Consider the following 21,816-nt stretch of genomic DNA (forward strand, 5'->3'; position numbering starts at 1 on the left):
CCATATGGCCTTTGGCTTTGTGAAATGTCGACCATGTGAAGGGAACCCGTTTAAACACACTCTCATAGCTCTGGCAATTACAAATAATCTGGAACCACATTTTACAGAATAGTTGTTATGATTCCCCCCTTAAATATAATTCAGTGCATAATTTCATCCTAAAAGTTAATTTTGCAGGCAAGATGCAATAGCATCTTTTGGGGAATTAAATAATAGTGGTACAAGAAAGAGGACACAAATATTAATCTTCCTTTTCAGAAGTAAAAATAAATGATTTTATGGGTAGATGTTTGAAATAGAGTTCATTCAAGTCTACAGATTTTATGCTGTATTTTCAATAATCTGCTTTTATTTTTCCAATATTTTTGTTACTCTGGTTTTAAACATGTATTTTTCAGGGCTATCTACTGAAATCCCAAGTGCCATAAAGATGAAAAGAAAAAGGGTGAAAACCCAAAGAAGGGTGAATCTTCTCCTTAAAATTCTTTTTGCAGGCTGCACCCCCCCCCCAACTTATATATACCAACCCCAAGATCGTCATACTTCAGAGTAAAGGAAATATTCTGAGAAAATTGCTCTCTGACTTAGTATATGTAACTCTGTTCTTTCAGCCATTTAGTCTCTGCATTTCAGGACTTGCTGTAGCTACCAAGCTAATGACCACCAGGGCCTTTATAAGCCTAGCTGTGCAACCCAAACCATCTCAACTGTGACCCCCTAGTAACATCTGCATGTTAATATGGGGGGCATGTTTGTTAGGAGGTTGTTAAAAAGTCAGTGTGCAGGGATATGTTAGTTAGAGAATATTTACTGTTGGCCTGTGTCTATAAGAGACAAAGGAGCCAGCTTGGGGATAAATTTATGATTTCCCTTCCAACAGTCAAGATTACGTTTGAATAGGGTTATGGATGGACTCTACTTCATATGGATGGGGAGCGTATTCCAGAACATGGGGATCCTTTGAGTGACACATCTGTCTTGCCAGCATATTCTATTTATGTTGCAAACAAAGTTCAAACCCCTGGATCTAGTGTTTTTGGTACTGCTTGTTTCCTGGATGTGCAAAAGCTCCATCAGGGCTGGATCTAAGGAAGCTTTATATACCAAACATAGATCACCTCTCAACAACCTGTGAGACCGAGTATAAAGGCAGGGCTCTAAGGCAATCTGTATAGGACAGTGTGTAAATGCCCTGCATTCTCTTGGTGAAGAACTTCTGTGGGCATTCCAACTGTTGCATGTACCTAGTCTGGTACATGCTGAAGGGGCATTGTACTCAATGATAGGTCTGATAAGAGACAAGTAGAGTGGTACTATAACTTCCTTGGACCTAGATGCCATAATCTTACTTATACATTGGGTGGCACAGAATGATTTTTTTATTCCCTTGGCTACATCTTGATCAAAGGCTTGATTACTGTCTAAATATGTTCCCCAGATCTCTAACTACCAGGTCAACATTTAGGGGTGTCTTATCAATGGAGTAATTTGCCTGGATAGATGTTTTTCCAACAGGTACTAAAATGCATTTCTTTGCATTGAGATTTAATCTGTGGTTTTGGCATCAGTCATTTGTCTGCGTTGGAATGTCTTGCAAGATGTCAGTGTCAAGGGGAGAATTTATGACTGCTCCCAGTTTGCAGTCATCTGCTAACTTAATGAGCTAGAAGCCCTTGACATTAATCTTGACCTCCAAGAAGTAGATGCCAAAAAGGAATGGACCAGCACTTGGTGGAGGTAGTCTCAACAATTCTGATTGCTTGGGACCTATCTGTGAGCCAGCTGGTAATCCAGCGAGTTGTGTAGGGATTTTTGTCTAGTTTGGTGAGTTTACCTACAATACCAAAATAGGGTATTGTGTCAAACACCATAGCCAGGTCTAGGAAGGTAGTATGCACTGTTTTCCCTAATTGCCTTGGTTACCTTATCAAAGAAGTTTACCAGGTTAAGTAGGTATGAACTTCCTTTGACAAAACCAACTGGGATGGGTCCAGTGTCTATACATTTCTGATGTCTTTGTTGATCATTTCCATGGTAATTCATTCCACTGCTTTGCATAATAGACTAGACAGATAAATGGGTCTGTAGTTTCCAGAGTCAGTTGATGGTCCCCCCTTGTGAAGGGGGATAACAGTTGCAGTCCTCCATTCACTTGGTATGTGGCCTGTTTTTAAGGCTGTAGCTGAAAAGTGATTAAGATGGTCCTGATAGATCATGTTTCAGGCTATTTAGGAGCCAACCTGGGATACTGCTGGGCCCATATGAGGCTGTGTCTTAAACCTTAGTGAGCGACATTATAATCTGTTCTTTGGTGATAGCTGGGGTGATTATGCTGGTAGGGATTTCATAAGCAGTGGCAGGGGTGGAGTGGGGGTTAAAATGGGAGATGTATTTGTTGGCCAGCAATTTCACTATGTCACTCTACTTGGTGAAGGTGGTACCATTTGCTACCAGTTCTGCACACTGTTGCGTGTTACCTTTGAGGTTTCAGATAGCTATAGGATGCCTTGTGGTTGTCTGTAGCCTGCTGGATTTAATTAGTTCTCTTACTTTCCTATTTAGTTTTATTAGTGAGCTCTTTTCATTGTGAAAGTTGCTCTTTCTGACTTTGACCACGACTTTTTTTTTCTTTTGTTATATACCCTGTTAAGATTAGGATTCTACCAATGTAATTTGTTTTAAGAGTTTGTTTTGGGCTTACTTCTGGTAGATACAGCGGCCACTATTTTTCTGTGAATAATTCTGCATAGGCTGTTGTAAGCTCTGAGTTGGGCAGGGCATTGAATTTTGGCAAACTGTCACTTAATAGGATAATAAGATGTAGTTTGCTTTAGAATAGTTTGTAACTGTAACAGGTTTTGCTGGGTTTTCCAAGTTGATTTTATTTTGAATGACATGTCTGCTCTTCCACATTGGGGTGAATAAGGTCCCGCATATTTGAACCTGTGGTTGAAGTGTACACTAGATGATCTAGGGCATTTGTGTTAATAACATCCAGGAAGCATTGTGCCTGCAAATTGGAGGCAGTGTATGTTTCCCAGTCTATAGTGAAGTAGTTAAAGTTTCCCATAAATAGATTGGTTGGTTAGCTGGAGAGTGCCTCCAGTAGGTCTAAATAAGAGTTGTGGGATTCTTGAGACATAGGTGGTGACCTATAGCTTGCTAAGATATGGTAAGGTGCTCCATCTAAGGTGATTTGTACATGGATGAACTCCAGGTTATCATCCTGTTTAACCAACCTTGAAGTATACTTGTAAATGTAGATCAAGACACCTCCACCTTTAGTCCCTGTCTGCACAGCTGATGGTCTAAATGCGTTACAGGCACTATAGCCTTGCACTGATGGAATACTTTATGTGGTTTTAAACCAGTTATTGGTAATGACAGAGATGTCTATATTCTTCAGCGTGAGGAGAGTTTGTAAAGGGTGGAATTTTTTGTTAGGACTCCTAGCTCTAAGCACTAGCACCTTTAGGTTCATTTGGGTTTTATTTGCTGTGTCAGTACATTTGTCACTTTGTCATTGCCTAAAAAAGGCTCTAAGAGGGTAGATAAAATTTATCCAAAATCTGGAAGCCAAGGTGGGAGAGGTACAGGCCATCTTTGGCAAAGAAAAGTGGTCTGTAGACCATGTCCTACTATGCATATCAGATAATGAATCCCCATGGATTGATATGAGAAACTAAGCCAATTGTTAAAGTCAGTCATTTTTGTAAATACTGTGGCATCATCCTTGGTGAAGGCAGAATGCAGCTCAGTGCAGGGCACATGCCAGTCTAAGACACATATTCAGAGAGGTCCATAATGTCTCTTTTCAAATAATCCAGAGAGATATGTCTCAGGTCATTTATACTCACATGGACTATGATAGAATCATACTGGTATCTGTAGTGCAACGACTTGAGTGCGTGGGTAACATGATGGATCCAGGTCCCAGGTAAGGAACTGACTGTAATTTTCTCCTTGTCCACTCTGGTGAGTGGAACTTATGTTTGTCATACAGTGGAGTCCTCTATGACAAGAGTCATGGGTAAATTGTTTGCTTGCCTTATGGGCTTTGTTTTTGGGAGTTCGTTAGGTGTAGGTTTATGTGTGGTGTTTGGTGTTGCTTCTTGTGTATGGTTTAGAGATTGCTGAGGATAGGCATTGCTGTTTGCAGGCTTAGGAGATTTTTAAGGTTTGGGGGATTGCTTTATATTGCCTCGGTATAAGATAGTCTATATGTGTGGACGTTATGTGTGGTGGATGTAGTGTATGTGTTCTTGTTGACCTTGTTTGTATGCAAGATTTTTGCCTCCAAGGAAATTATGTATGTACATCTTCTGCATGCTGTGTTGGGTTCTTTAAGGATTAAAAGGTTATCAGTGAACGTGAAACAATTACTACATAGTCTCAGGATGCCCTTATCTGCCAGGATGGGTACAGCGATGTTTGGAAATTGCTTATCCATATTATCTAAGCCTGTATTAGGGTGGGCTATTAGGTTTTATGGACTGGGATTTAAAGAGGTCTCCTAGGGTGTTTTTTAGGGTTAAGGACTAAAGTTGAATAGTGCTAGGGTATGGTATTAGATAGTGCAAGAATATGATACCACTGTTATCTGAGGCACAAGCTAGCTGCTCTGAGCTTAAACTTTGTACAATGTGTCGCTAAATTACAGGTTACAGTCCTAGTACTAGTTTTATAGGTAAACTTATGTTTTCAATTCAGGTAGGCCAGGCTTCCACCTACTGCCACTAGATGGAATATCCCAGTCCTCTTAAGGTAAAAGCACAAAGAGATTGCTTGACAGTGTATGCTACTACAAAACAACTTTAACAAACTATCTGGAGAAGGTGATTTCAAGTCAATGAGACCAATAGCAAGACAGTTTGAGCAAATATAGTAACTTTAGCCTTAAGTAAGAATAAAATGCAGAAATAAAAGAAGAATTCAGTAGTAGTGAATACATTCTGGAAGTGCATTTTTAAATACAAGTGTTTAGATTGTGCCTGGTTGGCACTTGATGCAAGAAAATCACTTCAGAGGTAGACCTGAGGACATCAAACATTAAGTTCTGTGGGAATCAGCCAAAAGCCTCATAAACATGCAGAATTTATACAGGCACTTAAAATGAAGGAAACTGTACAGAATCCCTTTATCAGGGCCAAAATTGCAAAAATACAACAATTAGATATCAACAAAAATTCAAAGTAGCAAATTACACAATAACATTGCCAGTAAAGCTACTCAAAAGTGCAGTTCTCGGCAACCAGCAAATGGCACAATATCAGTATACTTGAAAATGATTTAAAGTGCAGAACTTGGCAGAAAAAAGCAACTAAATGATGTGCAAAACAGTAAGATAAATCTTTTATCTCTCAAGATGGCACATGATGTATTCAGGACCCTCTCAGAGTGTGACAAGAATGCTAAGCAGATGGGAGCTTTTTGAAAATGACTATTTGTAGTATGGGAGAACAGCTCAAGAACAATACCTGCTTGCTGAGTGGGCTCTCAGTATTATGGATCTATGTAAACAATGAGGTGGGAAAAGTACTTAATTAGATTCCTCAACTGACAAAAGCAATTAAAGGGCAGGAGGATTTTGGTAGTCAGATTACTATAAGGGGTGAAAAATAGATGTGGATCAGAATGTCTGATGTACCTTTAAGAAGCATTCCAATCAGTGGGCACGTGCATATAAGTACTGAGCACGTGCAAGCAAGAGTGCCATTTTGAGCAAGCAGCCAGAATGAAAGCATGTATGTGTGTAGCAGTCAGTCAGTAAGATAGTTTGTTTAAATTTAATGTTCCAGTCATCCATCCTGATGTGTTTATGTGTAATAAACTACTTAAACGAACACCCAAGCCTCATTGTTTTATTTAGATATACAAGATGAGCAACATGGTGTCAGAATAGGATAGAGTCAAAACCATGAGACACGCAATTAGAAATGGAGGAATATACAGGAGTGGATCCTCCGAAGCTCAAACAACTCGCAAACAGGTCAGAAACTAATTCCAGGTACTAAAACTCACTTAAGTGATTTTTTTACACAGTGAATATAAAACGAAGCATTCAAAACTCTCAAAATAAATTTCTAATTAAACAAAATGTTTGAAACTGTGACATATTGATAAAAATATTTGAGATAATTATGAAAACATTTGAAATAATATCGGAATCGCATAAAATGTATAAAAAGGGGAAAATGACCATACTTTTTCACAATGTAATACTTTTTCACATTAACTAAAGCTATATGAAGTATCTGAAGTGTGCAAAGTGCTGGCAAGTGTGTGCAGTATTATAGTAGTTATTTTGCAAAGTGCAGTCTTTCAATATTTGAATATTATTACAAGTACCTGGTGTGTATAAATGTTCATACATAATTACAAGGGCCAAGTTTGCACTGTTTCAAAGTAATTTGTTGACATGGCAGAAGGATTTGGCAGACCCAGTCCACTTGTGTTTGACAACAATATTGCAGAAAATTGGAGAGTGTTTGAGCAAGAATGCGATATTTTCATACAGACTGCTTTTTTTGACAAAGATTCACATACTAGGGCATTTATTCTGCTTAATTTAGCTGGGTCAGAAGCCATTGAAACAGAGCGCTTATTTGTGTATGCACCTGCTGTGTTTGCAGGCGGGGTGGGGGACCGCCATATTGTGGTACCGGCTGAAATGCAGGAAGACCCTGAGTGCTTAAAATGTAAATTTAGAGAAATGTGTAAGCACCAAAAGAATGTTACAATGGAAAGACACTTATCTTACACAAGAGATCAAAAGCCCAGTGAAACTTTTGCAGCACATGTAACTGACTTGAGAAATAAGGCTAAAACATGCAGATTTGGTGATCTGAGAGATGAGTTGATAAAAGATGGGCTTGTGTGTGGTGTTAATAATGATGCAGTGCGTAAGACTTTGCTTTGAAACAGTGATTTAACTTTGAATAAGGCCATAGAGATTTATTAGATATATGAGCTTACAGAAAAGCACATAAATATGCTTACAATGAGAAATGTATGCAGGTAGTGCCTTCCAGTGTTAATGTTGATAGTATGCAGCACAAGGTTAAAATATACAGGCCTAAGGGCATGGCAGCTAGAGCAATACCCAGAGCACCTTCAGTAAAACCCAGGCTATGCTCAGTAAAGCAGTGGGGTGACTCAGAAAAACTGTGGCAAACCTCATAACTGTGGTGGAAATCACAAGCCCAAACAAGAAAAGTGCTTAGCTTTTGGTCAGCAGTGCCACACATGTAATAAGTAGAATCATTTCAAAAGGTTTTGTAAATCTAAAGTGGTATATTCTTTTATTAAGAAAGAGCATTCAAAGAGGCAAGTTGATCAATTAGAAAGTTGCGACCTTACATTTTATGTTGACGGTGTGTCTGTGCTTGGTGAAGCACTCAATGCAGTAGATTTGTAGGTAAAAAGTGAACTATTTTGTACTGCTTGGATTAATGGGAAACTCGCAGAGCTCAAAGTAGATACTGACTCAAAGTGTAATGTTATGTTAGCAGAAATGCTTGCTAGAGTAAAAGCTGGAGAACAACTTGATTTGACAAAGTGTGCAAAACTTGTTGCTTATGGTGGTGAAGAGATTCAAACCGAAGGCTCAGTGGTGCTTTCATATTACTCTGCTGGGAACAGCTATGACTTGCAACTTTACGTAGTCAAGAGACACATGCAGTCATTACTAGGCCTCAAAGACAGTTTGAAAATGGGACGACTTTCATTTAATAAAGGAGTTCACCATGTAAGCTTGAATGATAGCTCAAATTTCGCCCAAGCTATTTTTTCTGTCTAGGCTGATATATTTGAAGACAGAGTAGGCAAACTTCCAGTTGAGTACTCCATGAAATTAGACCATGTGGTAAGCCCAGTCATTAGACCAGCACGGAAAGTTCTAGTAGTTATGCAGAATAGAGTCAAAGCTGAGCTAGACAAAATGGTGCAGCTAGGAGTAATTTGTCCAGTAAAAGAACCAATTGAATGGGTATCTTCCATGGTAGTAGCTCGTAAGAAAAGCTTAGATGATATTAGAATATGTTTTGATGCAAGAGATTTGAACAAAGCACTAAAACTTCCTTATCATCCAATGCAAACAGTTACGGAGGTTGCTGCCCTCATGCCAAATGCCACTGTTTTTTCTGTCTTAGATGCAAAGAGTTCATTTTGGCAAATTTCACTTGATCGAAAATCTTCATTGCTAACCACATTCAGTACACCATTTGGAAGGCTCAGATTTCTGAGAATGCCATTTGGAATAAATTCTGTCAGTGAAGTCTTTCAACATGTGATGGAACCATTTTTTTTTTCTGGCTATCCATGTGTTATCCTAGTAGACGATATTCTTGTAGGAGGCAATGGTGAGGTCGAACATGATAGAAACCTCAGGAAAGTTCTGGAACATGCTTGTGAAGTGAATCTTATGATGAATCCTCAGAAATGTAAATTCAGGCTAAGAGAAGTTACTTATGTGGGTCATTTGTTTACCAGTTCAGGCTTACGTCCAGATCCTTCCAAGCAAACAGCACTTTTTGAGATGATAGCTCCAGACAATGTTCAAGCCTTACAACATTTTCTTCGTATGGTCAACTATTTAGGCTGGTTCATTCCAGATTTGAGTCAACTTTCAGCAAAGCTTAGAGAGCTGACATGCAAAGATGTAACCTGGTCCTGGTCAGAACAACACCAAAGAGCATTTAATGTCCTAAAACAGAAAATTGGTAGTCCACCTACTTTAAGACATTAAGATGTTCACAAACCAGTTTATCTTTCCTGTGATGTTTCAAAGTGTGGTCTTGGTGCAGTCATTCTTCAAGAGGGTAGACTAGTAGCCTATGCATCAAGAATCCTTACGCAAACCAAGATGCAGTATGCCCAAATTGAGAAAGAGCGTGTGATGAAAGAAGGTACTGCCAGAAAGCTAGTTGGAATTTTGCAAATAATTATATGTTATTTATTAATATCAAATTGATTTATACTAGATGCTTGTGTTACAAATGTATTAGAACTGGGGGAGATACAAGATGCTGGTGTTGCAAATGTAAGATATGCCTGTTAGTCAAGCTGTGCTGAGAGACTGACTTACTGCCTGCTGTGATATTCAGAAAAGATAAGTGTTTATTCTCATTTTTCATTTGCATGCTTGATTTAATATCTCCGTAATCTGCACAACTGCTTTTTACTGTCCTTTTGTTGTGAGATAGAGCTAATATCTGTTAGTGTTGACCTCAGTTTGTAGTGAAATCTTTTGTCTAGAGGCCTATCTGCTTACTTAGTGAGAGAAAGTGAAGAGAACTGGTTTTGTCTGAGCAGGACATTTCTGCAACTGTATTGTTGGATAATAGGTCTGTTTGTGGTTTCTGTGCCTTAAATCAGATATACCTGTTACTCAAACTGTGCTGACAGACTGACTTACTGCCTGCTGTGATATTCAGAAAAAATAAGTGTTTATTCTCATTTTTCATCTGCATGTTTGATTTAATCTGCAATCTGTACAACTGGTTTTCCCACCCAGCCACCCTGTTATTGTGGTGGTCTTATGTCTTGGTGGCTTTGAGTTGCTCACCTCTGGTATAAAGTTGATACTGGACACTCCCCCCAAGTCACATTACATCAGCTCATTCTACTGTTAATAGTGAGAACTTAGCAAAGGCCCACCCCTTTAGCTTCTGCATATTGAATTACCACATTATCTTCTGTCTCTTCACTTTCTACTAAAAAAAAAAAAAAAAAAAACTGTTTCCTACCGCTCCTTGAACTAGTGTAGCCCAGATACAGACTTGCTGTATCCAGGATTTTCTAAGCTTCAGAGCGGTGCTCTTCATTTTTTCCCTTAGATCTGCTAGTTCTCAGCTATCCTGAACTTTTATTAGCTTATTAGTCTAGCACTTTAAAGTATTCCCGGTGCCAAAAAGTCTGCTGTTCAAATTTTCCCTTAGAACTAGCTGGTTTCACAGTAGGAGCACTAAAATCTGAATCCCTGTGACTAGCACTTGCTCTAAAACATGGTGGAAAGCACTAGGAAGCCTTAAACTGATACAAGCATTCAATTCTCCTTGTTAATAAGGAGAAATTAATTGTAGGCACTGAACAGCCTATAACTGCAAAGTACCTTGCCAAGGTAAGGAAGAAAAGCTCTTGTACTTAACAAAAAAAACACCGAACCAGGCATGTCCATGGGTCAGCTTCCGGTGATTTCTCCTGTCCACCTGATGAATCTCGGCATACCGGGGCAATGCAGCAATTGCCTCATGTACACAGACAACCTTCTCCTACCACCCAGCACCACAACCTGCCAGAGATGCACTTACATAGCCAAACTGGAAGCAAAGCTCTCTCCAGCTAAGATTGTGCTAGACAATCAAGAGGAGAAGGTTAACACCTGCACTACACCTCAAGCAACACATAGCCCTTCAAAACTCATGGCACCAACATCCACACATAGTAACACTAAACCCACATGTGGAGGATCTTAACACTAACTTGCCCAAGCAACAAGAACCTTTGAAGTTGAAATGCAAACAAACACCAATCACAACCAAAGTGACACATAGCTCAAAACAGCAGTGTGCCACCAAACAACAGCCCCTAAGGCAAGACAACATACCCAACACTTTAGTCATAGGTGACTATAGTCAGGCACACTGACGTTCCACTCACCAGGTTGAACAAGGAGAAAATTACTGTCAGCTGCCTTTTGGGTGCTAGGATCCGCCACATAATGCATGCACTCAAGTCACTCCACAACAAGTGCAAATATGACTCTATCATTGTCCATGTTGGAGTGAATGACTTGAAACGTACCTCTCTGGACTACATGAAAAGAGACATGGAAGAGCTCTCAGATCATGTGGCCCAGGCAGGTATGACCCTGGCCCTGAGCAGTATTCTGCCTTCACCCAGAATGATACCACAGTATAAGGACAAAATGATTGACTTCAACAATTGGCTACATTTCTGGTGTCATTCAAAGGGGATCCAGAATCTGTCTGCCTGGGACAAGAGGATCGACAAACCACAATGCTTTGTCAGAGATGGTCTGCACCTGTCACCCCTAGGATTCAGGTTACTGGCTAAGGGTCTTGCCAGCCCTATAGTGCCTTTTTTAGGCAAGGCTAAAAGGACAAAACCACCACCATAACAGATATAAGCATGCAAAATCTGAAGGTAATGCTGCTCAATGCTAGAAGTCTAAACCTCAAAGTGCACTCTATTGAGGCACTCCTAAAAATGGAGAACATTGATATCTGTGCAGTAACTGAGACCTGGTTCAAGGCTCCAGACAGCACCCCTGCAATACCAGGCTACAACTCTTACCACACTTTTCGGCCACCAAACCAGGATCAAAGCACTAAAGGTGGAGGAGTGTCCATATTCACCAAGGATATTCACACCTCCAGACTAGATGCCCAACACAATGCATCTGAAATTCTACAGGTGCAACTAACACTAGATAAGACTGCAATCCAAATTGTGGCTGGCTACAGATCCCTTACTATGCCCCAAGATTCTAACTATACCTTTTTAAACATACTAGATAATATTACGATACAACCAAACACCCTAATACTGAGAGATGTCAACTACCCTGTCATTAATTGGGAAAACTACTTGGCTACCAACACTTTTGCCCACTGGTTCTTGGAATTCATAATTCCAATGCCCTGGACCAACTAATTCATAGTCCCACCAGGGGCTCAAATCTCCTAGACCTGGTCATTACCAATATGGGAGATGGATGCTTCACACCAGTGTTCACCCTCTCGTTGGTCAGGTCTGACCATAAGCTAATCACCCTTAATGTCCACATCCCTCCCCCACCCCCAATAGGGAAACCTCAATAAAAAACTTCTCCAAAGCCAACTTCATGCTACTCAAGTCAGAAGTGACAAACTTCATGACACCCATGCAGACGGGAACTGGAAGTTCGACCACTGAATCCTACACTAAGGCACTGTACGAGCACATCCACTCATGCATGAATTATGCCATTCCAAACAGAACCAGGATGGTCTCCTCCAGAAATAGGAACCCAATCTTTTGGTCCCCTGCCATAAACAAACTATACAACAGAAGGAGGAAACTGTTGCAGAAAAGAGGAAAATCCCAGGATGCAAAAAACTCCCTTACCAGCCTCAGTAAGAAGCTGAGATCCCTCATAAAATCCTCCAAAGCTAGTTACGAAAATAAAATTGCCAAAGATTATGAGGACAACCACAAGGCATTCTATAGTTATGTCAAGAATCTAAATGGCAATGCTCAGACCTGCTCTGAGCTACAACAGAATGTCATTAAATATACTGATCCCAAGGATATTGCCAGTATTCTGGCAGATCGATTCAGTGCCAAGTTTACACCCCTCTCACCCCCTAAAGGGCCCATCTCAATATCAAAAGATTGCCAAATTCTGGTACTCACAGCCACACAGGTAAAAAACGCACTCTCCAAAGCTAAGAATACAGCATCCATGGGACCAGACATCCCGGGCTACGTACTACATGAGCTACAAAATGAACTGGCACCTCACCTAAGTGCCATGTTTAATCATATCCTCACCTCAGGCTTCGTGCCCAATGTGAGTGGCGCACAGCTACATTTATCCCACTCCACAAGGGAAGATCCACCTTGGATCCCAGGAACTATTGTCCCATCAGTCTGATGACCCTGATCTGCAAAGCCATGGAATGCATTATCATGGAACTTATAAACAAGGACAGTGGCAACCTTCAAACACTGGACCCCACCCAGTTTGGTTTCATAAAGGGCCGATCTTGTCTCCTCAATCTAATTGACTTCTTTGAATCAGTCTCCAGAGCAGTGGACGAGGGTAAGGCGGTCCACACAGCCTAAATTGACCTCACCAAAGCCTTCAACACAATCCTCCACTCTGGAATCATAGATAAACTTACTAAGCTGGGCATTAATCCTCAATGGGTTGCCAACTGGCTTACTGACAGAACCCAGACTGTAAAAGTAGCCAACTGAAAATCCAGCTCCAGACAAGTGACAAGCGGAGTACCTCAGGGTACAGTCCTGGGACCACTCTTGTTTGGCATCTACTTCTCTGAAGTACAGGCCAGCACTAAGGGACTATGGCTAACAAAGTTCGCAGATGACTGCAAACTGGGAGCCATTATTGAATCCCCAAATTATGTGGATATTCTACAAAAGGGCGTTACAGAAACAGATGCTTTGTGCAAGAGCCATGGGCTCAAGCTCAATGCCAAGAAATGTATAGTTATCCCCTTTGGGAAAAACCATGTACCCATGAATTACCACATAAGTGGCAGTACACTAAACACCAAAAGTGTGATAAGGGATTTAGGGACGCAGGTTGACAGTGGTCTCACTTTTGATAACCACATAGCCACAACAGTCAGAAAATCCTTCTGTGTGGCACACCTCATCACTAAGGGCTTTTCATCCAGGAAAAAAGAAGGTCATTGTCCCACTGTACTCATCCCTCATTAGACCCATTATAGAGTACAATGCCTCATTTGGTATGTACCTAACAAGACATCTGCAACAACTGGAAAGGCCACAGAAATACCTCACTAAAAGAATCACAGGCCCAAAGCTGATGCCCTATGCTGACCGTCTAAAAAACTCCAGCTATACTCTGTCGCATATCACCTACTCAGAGGTGATCTCTGCTTAACATACAAGACCATGTCAAACCAAGTGCTGTTGGACATGCTACACTTAAAGAAATCCCAATTCCTTAGAGCTACACGCTCCAGGGATCTAAATCTGGTCATCACAATGAACAAAACATGGTGGAGGGATAGGTTCCTGACCCAGACACTCCCCATACTCTGGAATAGACTGCCCATACATGTCAAGCTGAGCGCCTCTTTGGCCTTCTTCAAAAGGAACCTTGACGATTGGATGGGAGATAGGAAATTTGCCCTGGGGATCACGTCAGTCACCCTGCTAGACAGGGGACCAGAGGAGTAAATATTCTGGGAAGAAATAGCCAGGGAATTGATATGGCTAGGCTTGTATAGGCCCTAGGGCCAATAGCCTAGTACCAACATATGAACCTATGAACCTATTAGAACTGTATGTCATGTGTATATCAAACTAATTGGTACAGATGTATGTGTTAAAAAGGTATTTATAAACTGTTTGAGTTTGGACTGTATCCACAGTGTGCCTACTGCAGAGAACAGAAATGTACATGCACTAGTGTAACTGTTTACATGTATATGTTTTAACAGATGAAACTGGTGGGTTAATGTCAGTCCAGCAAACTATAGAACAAATATCTGAAATTAAATCACTTTATAGGCTAGGCCATCAAGATGCTATCTTAAAAGTTTTCAAGGCAGCCAGAAACACAAAGTCTGTACTAAGAAGATTTGGGGGTAAACTAATCACTACTCTGAAAGCATGGAGAATGCAATTGTTTTATGACTTCCAGCACCTGCCAAAGATCTGAGTAAAAGCCTTGTATGTGTATTTTTACAGGTAGGTGCTAAGTCCTGCCAGCTTCCAGCAATGGGGGTTTTGCCTGGGAACTAAAAGTCAGATGACTAGAAATGATTTAATTCTGCAAGCTTTCCCAGCATTTATATTTGAGATATTATTTTGAAAAGTCTCAGAGTGAGATAGACCATTCTGTATTCTGTCTTGGACCTAACAGCAAGAAATATACACCACATCTGCCTTATTCTATGAAGTAAGGTTTCTAGGGAATAGTATTATTCTCTTAGATTCAGTTAGGAATATAGTGAAGCTTAGTTTAGATATTTTTATTTGTCTGAACTTGTCCTGCAATGTTGTTTTAAATATTTTCTGTGATTTTAAACTCTGATGTCACTGTGAATATATATTTAGTATTGTCTTGTTCTTTTATTATTATTATTAAATATATTTAAACCTTTCAGTGTGGCTGATCTTTGTAGAGATATTTAAGTTTTGAGAGTACTTGCATATTTCTTTTGTGACACTGTGTGGGCCACTCCCAACAGCCTTGCTCTTGGTCAGACTACCATTTGTATTAATATTAATTTCACTCAGTATATTGGATACCCTTAGAAGACCCTTAAGGCAGCTGGCAGAAGGGTTCTGGTGGCAGTGAACACTACCTTATAGTCTGGGCAAGAAGGGTAAAGCTAGTAAACCTGTGCTAGCCTTTCTCAGGTGTGTGATTGTGTGTGTGTGTGTGTGTGTGTGTGTGTGTGTGTGTGTGTGTGTGTGTGTGTGTGTGTGTGTGTGTGTGTGTGTGTGTGCAAATCTCAAAGAGTCTGTGCTACTTGGGCAGGGATGTGAAGCACTGGTTGGACAGAGAGAGTGTTGGAAGACTTGGCTTGGAACCATGGCTAAGGACTCAACTCTATATCTGTGCCAGTGGAGATTCTTATTGGGGATCTGGAGAAAGAGAGAGAAACCAGCCCTGGACTGACTGTGGTCTCTGTGTGCCCTTAACAGAAACTGCACTTGATGCAGAGAGCTGCATCTGGAAACACTGTGTGTGTACCTGTTATTCTGCTAGAGAATGTCCCCCTACAAGGTGCCAGTGGTAAGGATTGAGACTCCTTGATTACTGGTCCAGTGGTGGATCATCACAGAGCTCTTGGCAATTGTGTTTGCATGTTCAAAGTTCCATGATTATATTTATGGATGACCTGTTCAAATAGAGACTGACCACCAACCTTTGGTCACTATTTTTAAAAAGCCAATGCACACAGTTCCTGCCAGACTGCAATGCATGATGCTCAAATTGCAAAAGTACAATTTCAATCCTGTTTACACAAAAGGAAAACTTCTTTATATTGCTGATACTTTATCCCAATCACCCAGAAAACCACTGAACAGCATGAGAGTGATAAACCTCATTTTGAAGTCATGGAAGTTTCACATGTCTTGATGAGCTTAGAACTCACACAGCTTCTGATACAGTCCTTCAGAAGTTCAACCACTTTATCAGTCAAGGATGGCCATCAAAGCAGTCTTCTTTACCAGTAGATGTTCAACAGTATTTTCCTACAGGGGTTACATTTTGTCCGACAATGGTATCATCACAAAAGGTCCAAAAGTGATTGTTCCAAAATCCTTGCAACAAGACTATATTAAGATTTTGCATCATGGCCACACAGGAACTGATTCTACCAAAAGAAGGGTGAGAAGACTAGTATTTTACCCTTCTATGTCAAAAAATATTGAGAAAGTACTTTCATCCTGTTCTGTTTGTAATAGTAATAAACCACATCAACAAAAAGAACCACTTCAGTTAAGCCAGATTCCTGAACTACCTTGGTCAACAGTAGCTACAGATATCTTCGAGTGGAATGGCCAAAATTACTTGGCGTTACTAGACTATTCATATTGGTTTGAGATTGACCATCTTCCTAACCTAACATCCAGTACTGTCATTATTAAGTTGAAGGGACATTTTTCTGTCCATGGTAGTCTGCACAGAGTCATTTCTGACAATGGTGCACAGTTTACAAGTCAGCAGTTCAAAAGATTTGCTGAAACGTGGGACTTTGTTCATCTTACAAGTAGTTCTGAATACCCGCAATCAAATGGCTTGGCTGAAAGTGCACTTCAAAGTGCAAAACAGCTGTTAGACAAATCTAAACGATCTAGTGCTGATGTTTTTCTAAACTTGCTTAATCTCAGAAACATTCCTCATGATAATTTACTTGATTTGCCTGCCCAGAAGCTTATGTTGAGACAAACCAGAACCACACAACCAGTCAGTAAGAATTTGTTGGTTCCATGCGCTAAGAACAACAAAGCAGTAAAAGTCCAATTTCTAAAAAAGCATTTGTCCCAAAAGTCTTACTATGACAACACCAGCAAACCTCTCAGTCTATTAAAAGAAGGAGAGAGAGTGAGGATGCAGACAACAAAAGGATTTGACCAAATTGGACTTGTGAAATATTTGTGTGAAGAACCGAAATCCTACATCGTGGAATTGCAGAGAAAGGAATTTAGGTGGAATTGGAAACATTTATTACCAGTATCTGAGCCAGTGTTACAGCATCTTACCTGTAATGGAGACTCTAATTCTCAGAGTGATTTGGCCAATGTTCCTGTTCCAGAGAACATTTCATCATCTGTTCCTGTTCCTGAAGTTATCCCTGAAAATCCTGAAGCAGAACATTCCCCACTGACTGTCCCTGTTGCTAAACCCAGTTCTAATTATTACATTACGAGATCAGGTCGTAGCTCAAGACCTAATCCTAGATACATGACAACCTGGACATGATTGTTGTTGTTTATTATTGTCTGTATAATTTGCATGCCTATTCAATTGTCATTGTCATTGGGAGACAGATTAGTCAAAGAGGAAGGATGTAGATCAGAGTGTGTGATGTACCTTTAAGAAGCATTCCAGTCAGTTGGCACGTGCATATAAATACTGAGCATGTGCAAGCAAGAGTGCCATTTTGAGTGAGCAGCCAGAGTGAAAGCATGCATGTGTGTAGTAGTTAGCCATTTAGATAGTTCATTTAAGTTTAATGCTCCGGTCATCCATCCTGATGTGTTTGTGTGTAATAAATGAACACCCAAGCCTCATCGTCTTATTTAGATACAGAAGATGAATGACAGTAGAAACACTGGATTTTAAAATGAAAACAGCAAATTCAATCTGATGTAATAAGCCAGACAAATCAGATACTGCAGCTTGTTGTCCACAGTATATCAGCTCAGTGTGTGAGCCAAAATGACAAGAAAAATGTTTTAGGCCACTGATATACAGTCTTAATTAAACTAAGATCAAGGCAGCATTCAATCAATAAAACAGATCTGTAAAAAACAGAAAAAGAGATCCAAAAGCTTTTACAAAACAACCAAGCTCCCACCAAGGCATATTATAAATGCCATTGGCTTGTATTTTAACAATACCATCTCAGCTAAAGAACAAAAAACAGTTCATATAAAGAAAATTCAAACTGATGTAAGAAGCCAGACAAATAAGATACTACATTTTGTTGTCTACACTGTATCGGTTAGTACGTGAACCAAAATGGCAAGGAAATGTTTTGGCCTAGTGATATACAGTCTTAATTAAACACAAACCAGGGTAGCATCCATTTGGTAAAATGGATCTGTACAAACCAGAAAAAGCAGATCCAGGAGCTTTTATAAAACAGCCAAGCTCCCACCAAAGTTGATTATAACTACTATGACTATCCGTACTAGCATCCCTATAGCCTTTGCATTAAAATGTATCTTGAAAAGTTGAACAAGGGCTGCTTATTCTTCTTGACACTGTAATTATCTTTTATTTTCTCATGTTTCAGGTAACTCTACTACAATCAACAATTTCATGCTGGAAAAATTGATTCCAAGTAAAGAAAACATGGCAAAATACTATCGCTACAGTGGATCATTAACAACTCCTGCCTGCAATGAAGCTGTGGTCTGGACTGTTTTTGCAGAACCGATTCAGCTCAGTAAAGACCAGGTAAAACATGCAATGTAAAGATACGTTAATATTCCTCCTGCCAGAAATTCCCAGGGCAAAAATGCTACTATTATCCTTTCTTAGCCTGTAAGATATATAAATGTGATAGCCACATGATTTGTTGCACTAAATGCTCCTCAAAATTATTTTGAATAAAAGACAACTGTGATATTAAAAAACATTCATTATTTAGGCCGGTATATACAGCCATCCTAATTCTGCAGCTTTGTAAATATACAAGGACGCATTGGCATGTCTGCATCTTTACCACGTGTTATAAGATGTAGCACTCCTCAGCTCTACCCAGCACTGGAAGAGTAACTTCCGTCTGGTGTCCTAAGTTAAGTCTTTAAAAGCGTCACCAAGTTTATTAGCCCCACCACCACCACCACACCGAAATAACAGCCTGTCACTTCTATGAGAAGTAGGTTATTAGCCTTTCTTCCTGGTAGTCATTCTGAATACACAAGAGTTCATTTCTAATTGCACTGACTGAAAACTCTGCCATTTACAGCAAATGTTACATAAATACTCACCAGTTCTGTGAACCATTTCAAATGAAGCAAGTGAACAGGAGGTAAAATGTTTATAAATGTGAAGACATGGGGATGAGCTGTTAAGCAAATATATATCATGCACATTTATTCCATGACTGAACTTTCAGATGTAGCTGCCATTTTCTTTATCTGTTTGAGGAAAAAAGATACAGTTTCTTTACTCTTCTTCATTTTTCATTTTAGTTGCCCCCTTATGAAAAGAAGAAAAAGGGGGACTTCTTTTATTATACCTCATTCTGAAAGTGGGCCTTCTTTTATTATACCTCATTCTGAAAGGCAGACTTCTTTTATTATACGGAACAAACAAAGAAAGATGGCCAGCAAAGTTAGCAGTCGAATATGCAGCCAAGGACCAGATAGTGAATAATCAGACTTTTATTATAAATAAAACAGACCGGTTTCGGCAATTTAATGCCTTCTTCAGTGTTGAACAAACAATCAAAATGACCACAATAAAAATGCAAATTTATACAAAGTATTGGCCAATAGGCACATGAATGTGCTGTTAGACCTCATGAATTATGTATAGTATATTGTGTGGAAGCAAACACAAAACTGAGAGCATGGTTAAAAATGAGTGTGATGCCCAAAGACAATAGTGCCAAAAGCCTCACAAAAAACAAAACCATAATAGACTATGGGACCATAAAGGCTATAATTATACATAATAAAATATGTACCTCCATAGTCATAATAATGGTAAATATATGTGGAAGAATAAAAAAGAACCTATAAGGGGGCACATTTCAAAACAGACATAATAATAAATTCTGGCAACTTCCCATTATATATATGCATATACATACATGTATATATATACACACACATATATATACATTCACATATATGTAAGAAAAACAATGAAATAATTCAGAAAATATTTATAGAAATTCAGTACATCCTTCTGCATTTACTAATTGTTAGAAAGGATCATTGGGACCAGGTGGAAAAATTAAGCCCAAAGTAATTGTCCATTGCCTGTCTTTGTGATTGATGATACCTTACAAAAAATGAAATGAATAATTCAAAAAATATTATACCTGATATAGTTATTAAAAAAGATAGAAATCAATTCAACCTTTTCCTTGGCAAATGTTAAAGATGGTCATTGAGACCAGGTGGAAAAAGAGCGCCCAAAGTGATTATCCAGTACTTTTCCTTGTGATTGAGAATACCATGCCACCCTTGTGGGTTGCTACGATCACCCACTATACGGTCAATAATCATGAACATAAACTGTGCTTGTACATGTTTTGATATCTGTCGATATAAAGTATTAGTCTCCCTTTTGTTTTTAATGTCACTATGGTGTTCATTTATTCGTGACCTGAGTGGCCTGGAAGTCTGTCCCACATAAAATGCCCCACAATGGCATGATGCCAGGTACACAACCCAATCACTGCTACAGTTTCCAAAGATTTTGCAGTCAAAGACCTTGCTGGTGTTACGACTCGAAAAGTTCTGAGACTTGGTGATCTGTTTGCAAGACCCACAGTGGCCACATGGGTGTGTGCCCAATAATTCATGTCCCATTATTGTAAGTTGTTTATGAATTGCTCCACCGCTACCAATATGTTTATAATGAGAAAGATGAGACCCCAATGTTTTGCCTTTTCTATATGAAAATTGACATTCCTCACCCAAAACAGATCTAAATTGTTCATTGGCTAGTAGTATATTCCAATGTCTATTGACGATGTCCCTAATAACATAATAGTTCCTACCATATGTAGTGATGAATCTGAAGGTTGTTGATCTGGAATCACCAGAAGGGATGTTATAATCTAACAATCTGTTCCTTTTCATCTGAGAGGATCGTGTCCATGCAGTATTAATATCTGAAAAATTATATCCCCTGCTGGCAAATCTGCGACTTAAATCAAGACTAGCAATGTCATAATCTGACTGGGTGGAACTAAGGCGTTTCATGCGCATACATTGTGAAACCGGGATGTTTCTGATAGTATGACGTGGGTGCATGCTTGATGCATGTAATAAAGTATTATATTGGGGGTATTTGCGAAACACTCTGGTGGCCAAAGTATGATCATGATTCCTAGAGATCGTTACATCCAAAAAATTGATAATCTGCATATCGTAAGTAATAGAAAATTCGATTCCCCAGATGTTGCCATTGAGATAATCCACAAATTCATGCAAATAACCCACATCCGCACGCCATACCATCCAACAGTCATCCAGGTACCTACGCCAGATGTCCATTTCAACCAGGTATATATTGTGAGATGTATCATAAATCATGCACTCTTCAAAAAATGCCATAAACAGGTCGGCATAAATGGGAGCAAAAGATGCTCCCATAGCTGTACCCTGTAATTGCCAATAGCATTGTCCTTGAAAATAAAAAACATTTTTGTTGAGTACATGTTCTGACATGCATATCAATAGCGTATTGAATCCTGGTGAGTATAAACCTGCCTTGTCCAACCAATATTTAAGGGCTTGTAATCCAGCCCAATGTGGTATACTGGTGTACAAGGCTTTGACATCCAGTGAGCACATTAGCCACCCTGGCTCCAATTGTGTATCCTCAATGATTTTCAGGAACTGTGTAGTGTCTTGTAGCCTTGCCCTGACCAAACCCAAGAGAGGTTTGAGATATTGTGTCAGGAAGGCGGACAAGGGTTCAGTCAAAGACCCAATACCCGAAACTATGGGTCTTCCCGGAGGTTTGGTTAATGATTTGTGAATCATAGGTAGTAGATACATAATCTGCTTGCGGGGCTCCTTAACCAAAAGTTGTGTAACACATTTTTTGCTGATGATGCCCTCCTCACATGCTAGATTCAGAAATGAGCCAATTTCATGCTTGAAATT

At 39.6% G+C, this 21,816-nt stretch overlaps 1 protein-coding gene across 1 annotated transcript in view; it reads left to right on the plus strand.

Annotated features, from left to right (window-relative positions):
* Positions 1 to 21,816, plus strand: part of LOC122787713 (carbonic anhydrase 4-like) — a 344,635-nt gene that overhangs the window by 271,991 nt on the left and 50,828 nt on the right. Inside the window, exon 7 of the mRNA XM_044054571.1 lies at positions 18,258 to 18,421. Coding sequence (XP_043910506.1) covers positions 18,258 to 18,421 — 164 coding nt within the window. The remainder of the gene's footprint in view (positions 1 to 18,257; positions 18,422 to 21,816) is intronic.

The sequence above is a fragment of the Protopterus annectens genome, chromosome 13.part0, assembly GCF_019279795.1.
Source record: "Protopterus annectens isolate FY-2018-M chromosome 13.part0, PAN1.0, whole genome shotgun sequence".
NCBI lineage: Eukaryota > Metazoa > Chordata > Ceratodontiformes > Protopteridae > Protopterus > Protopterus annectens.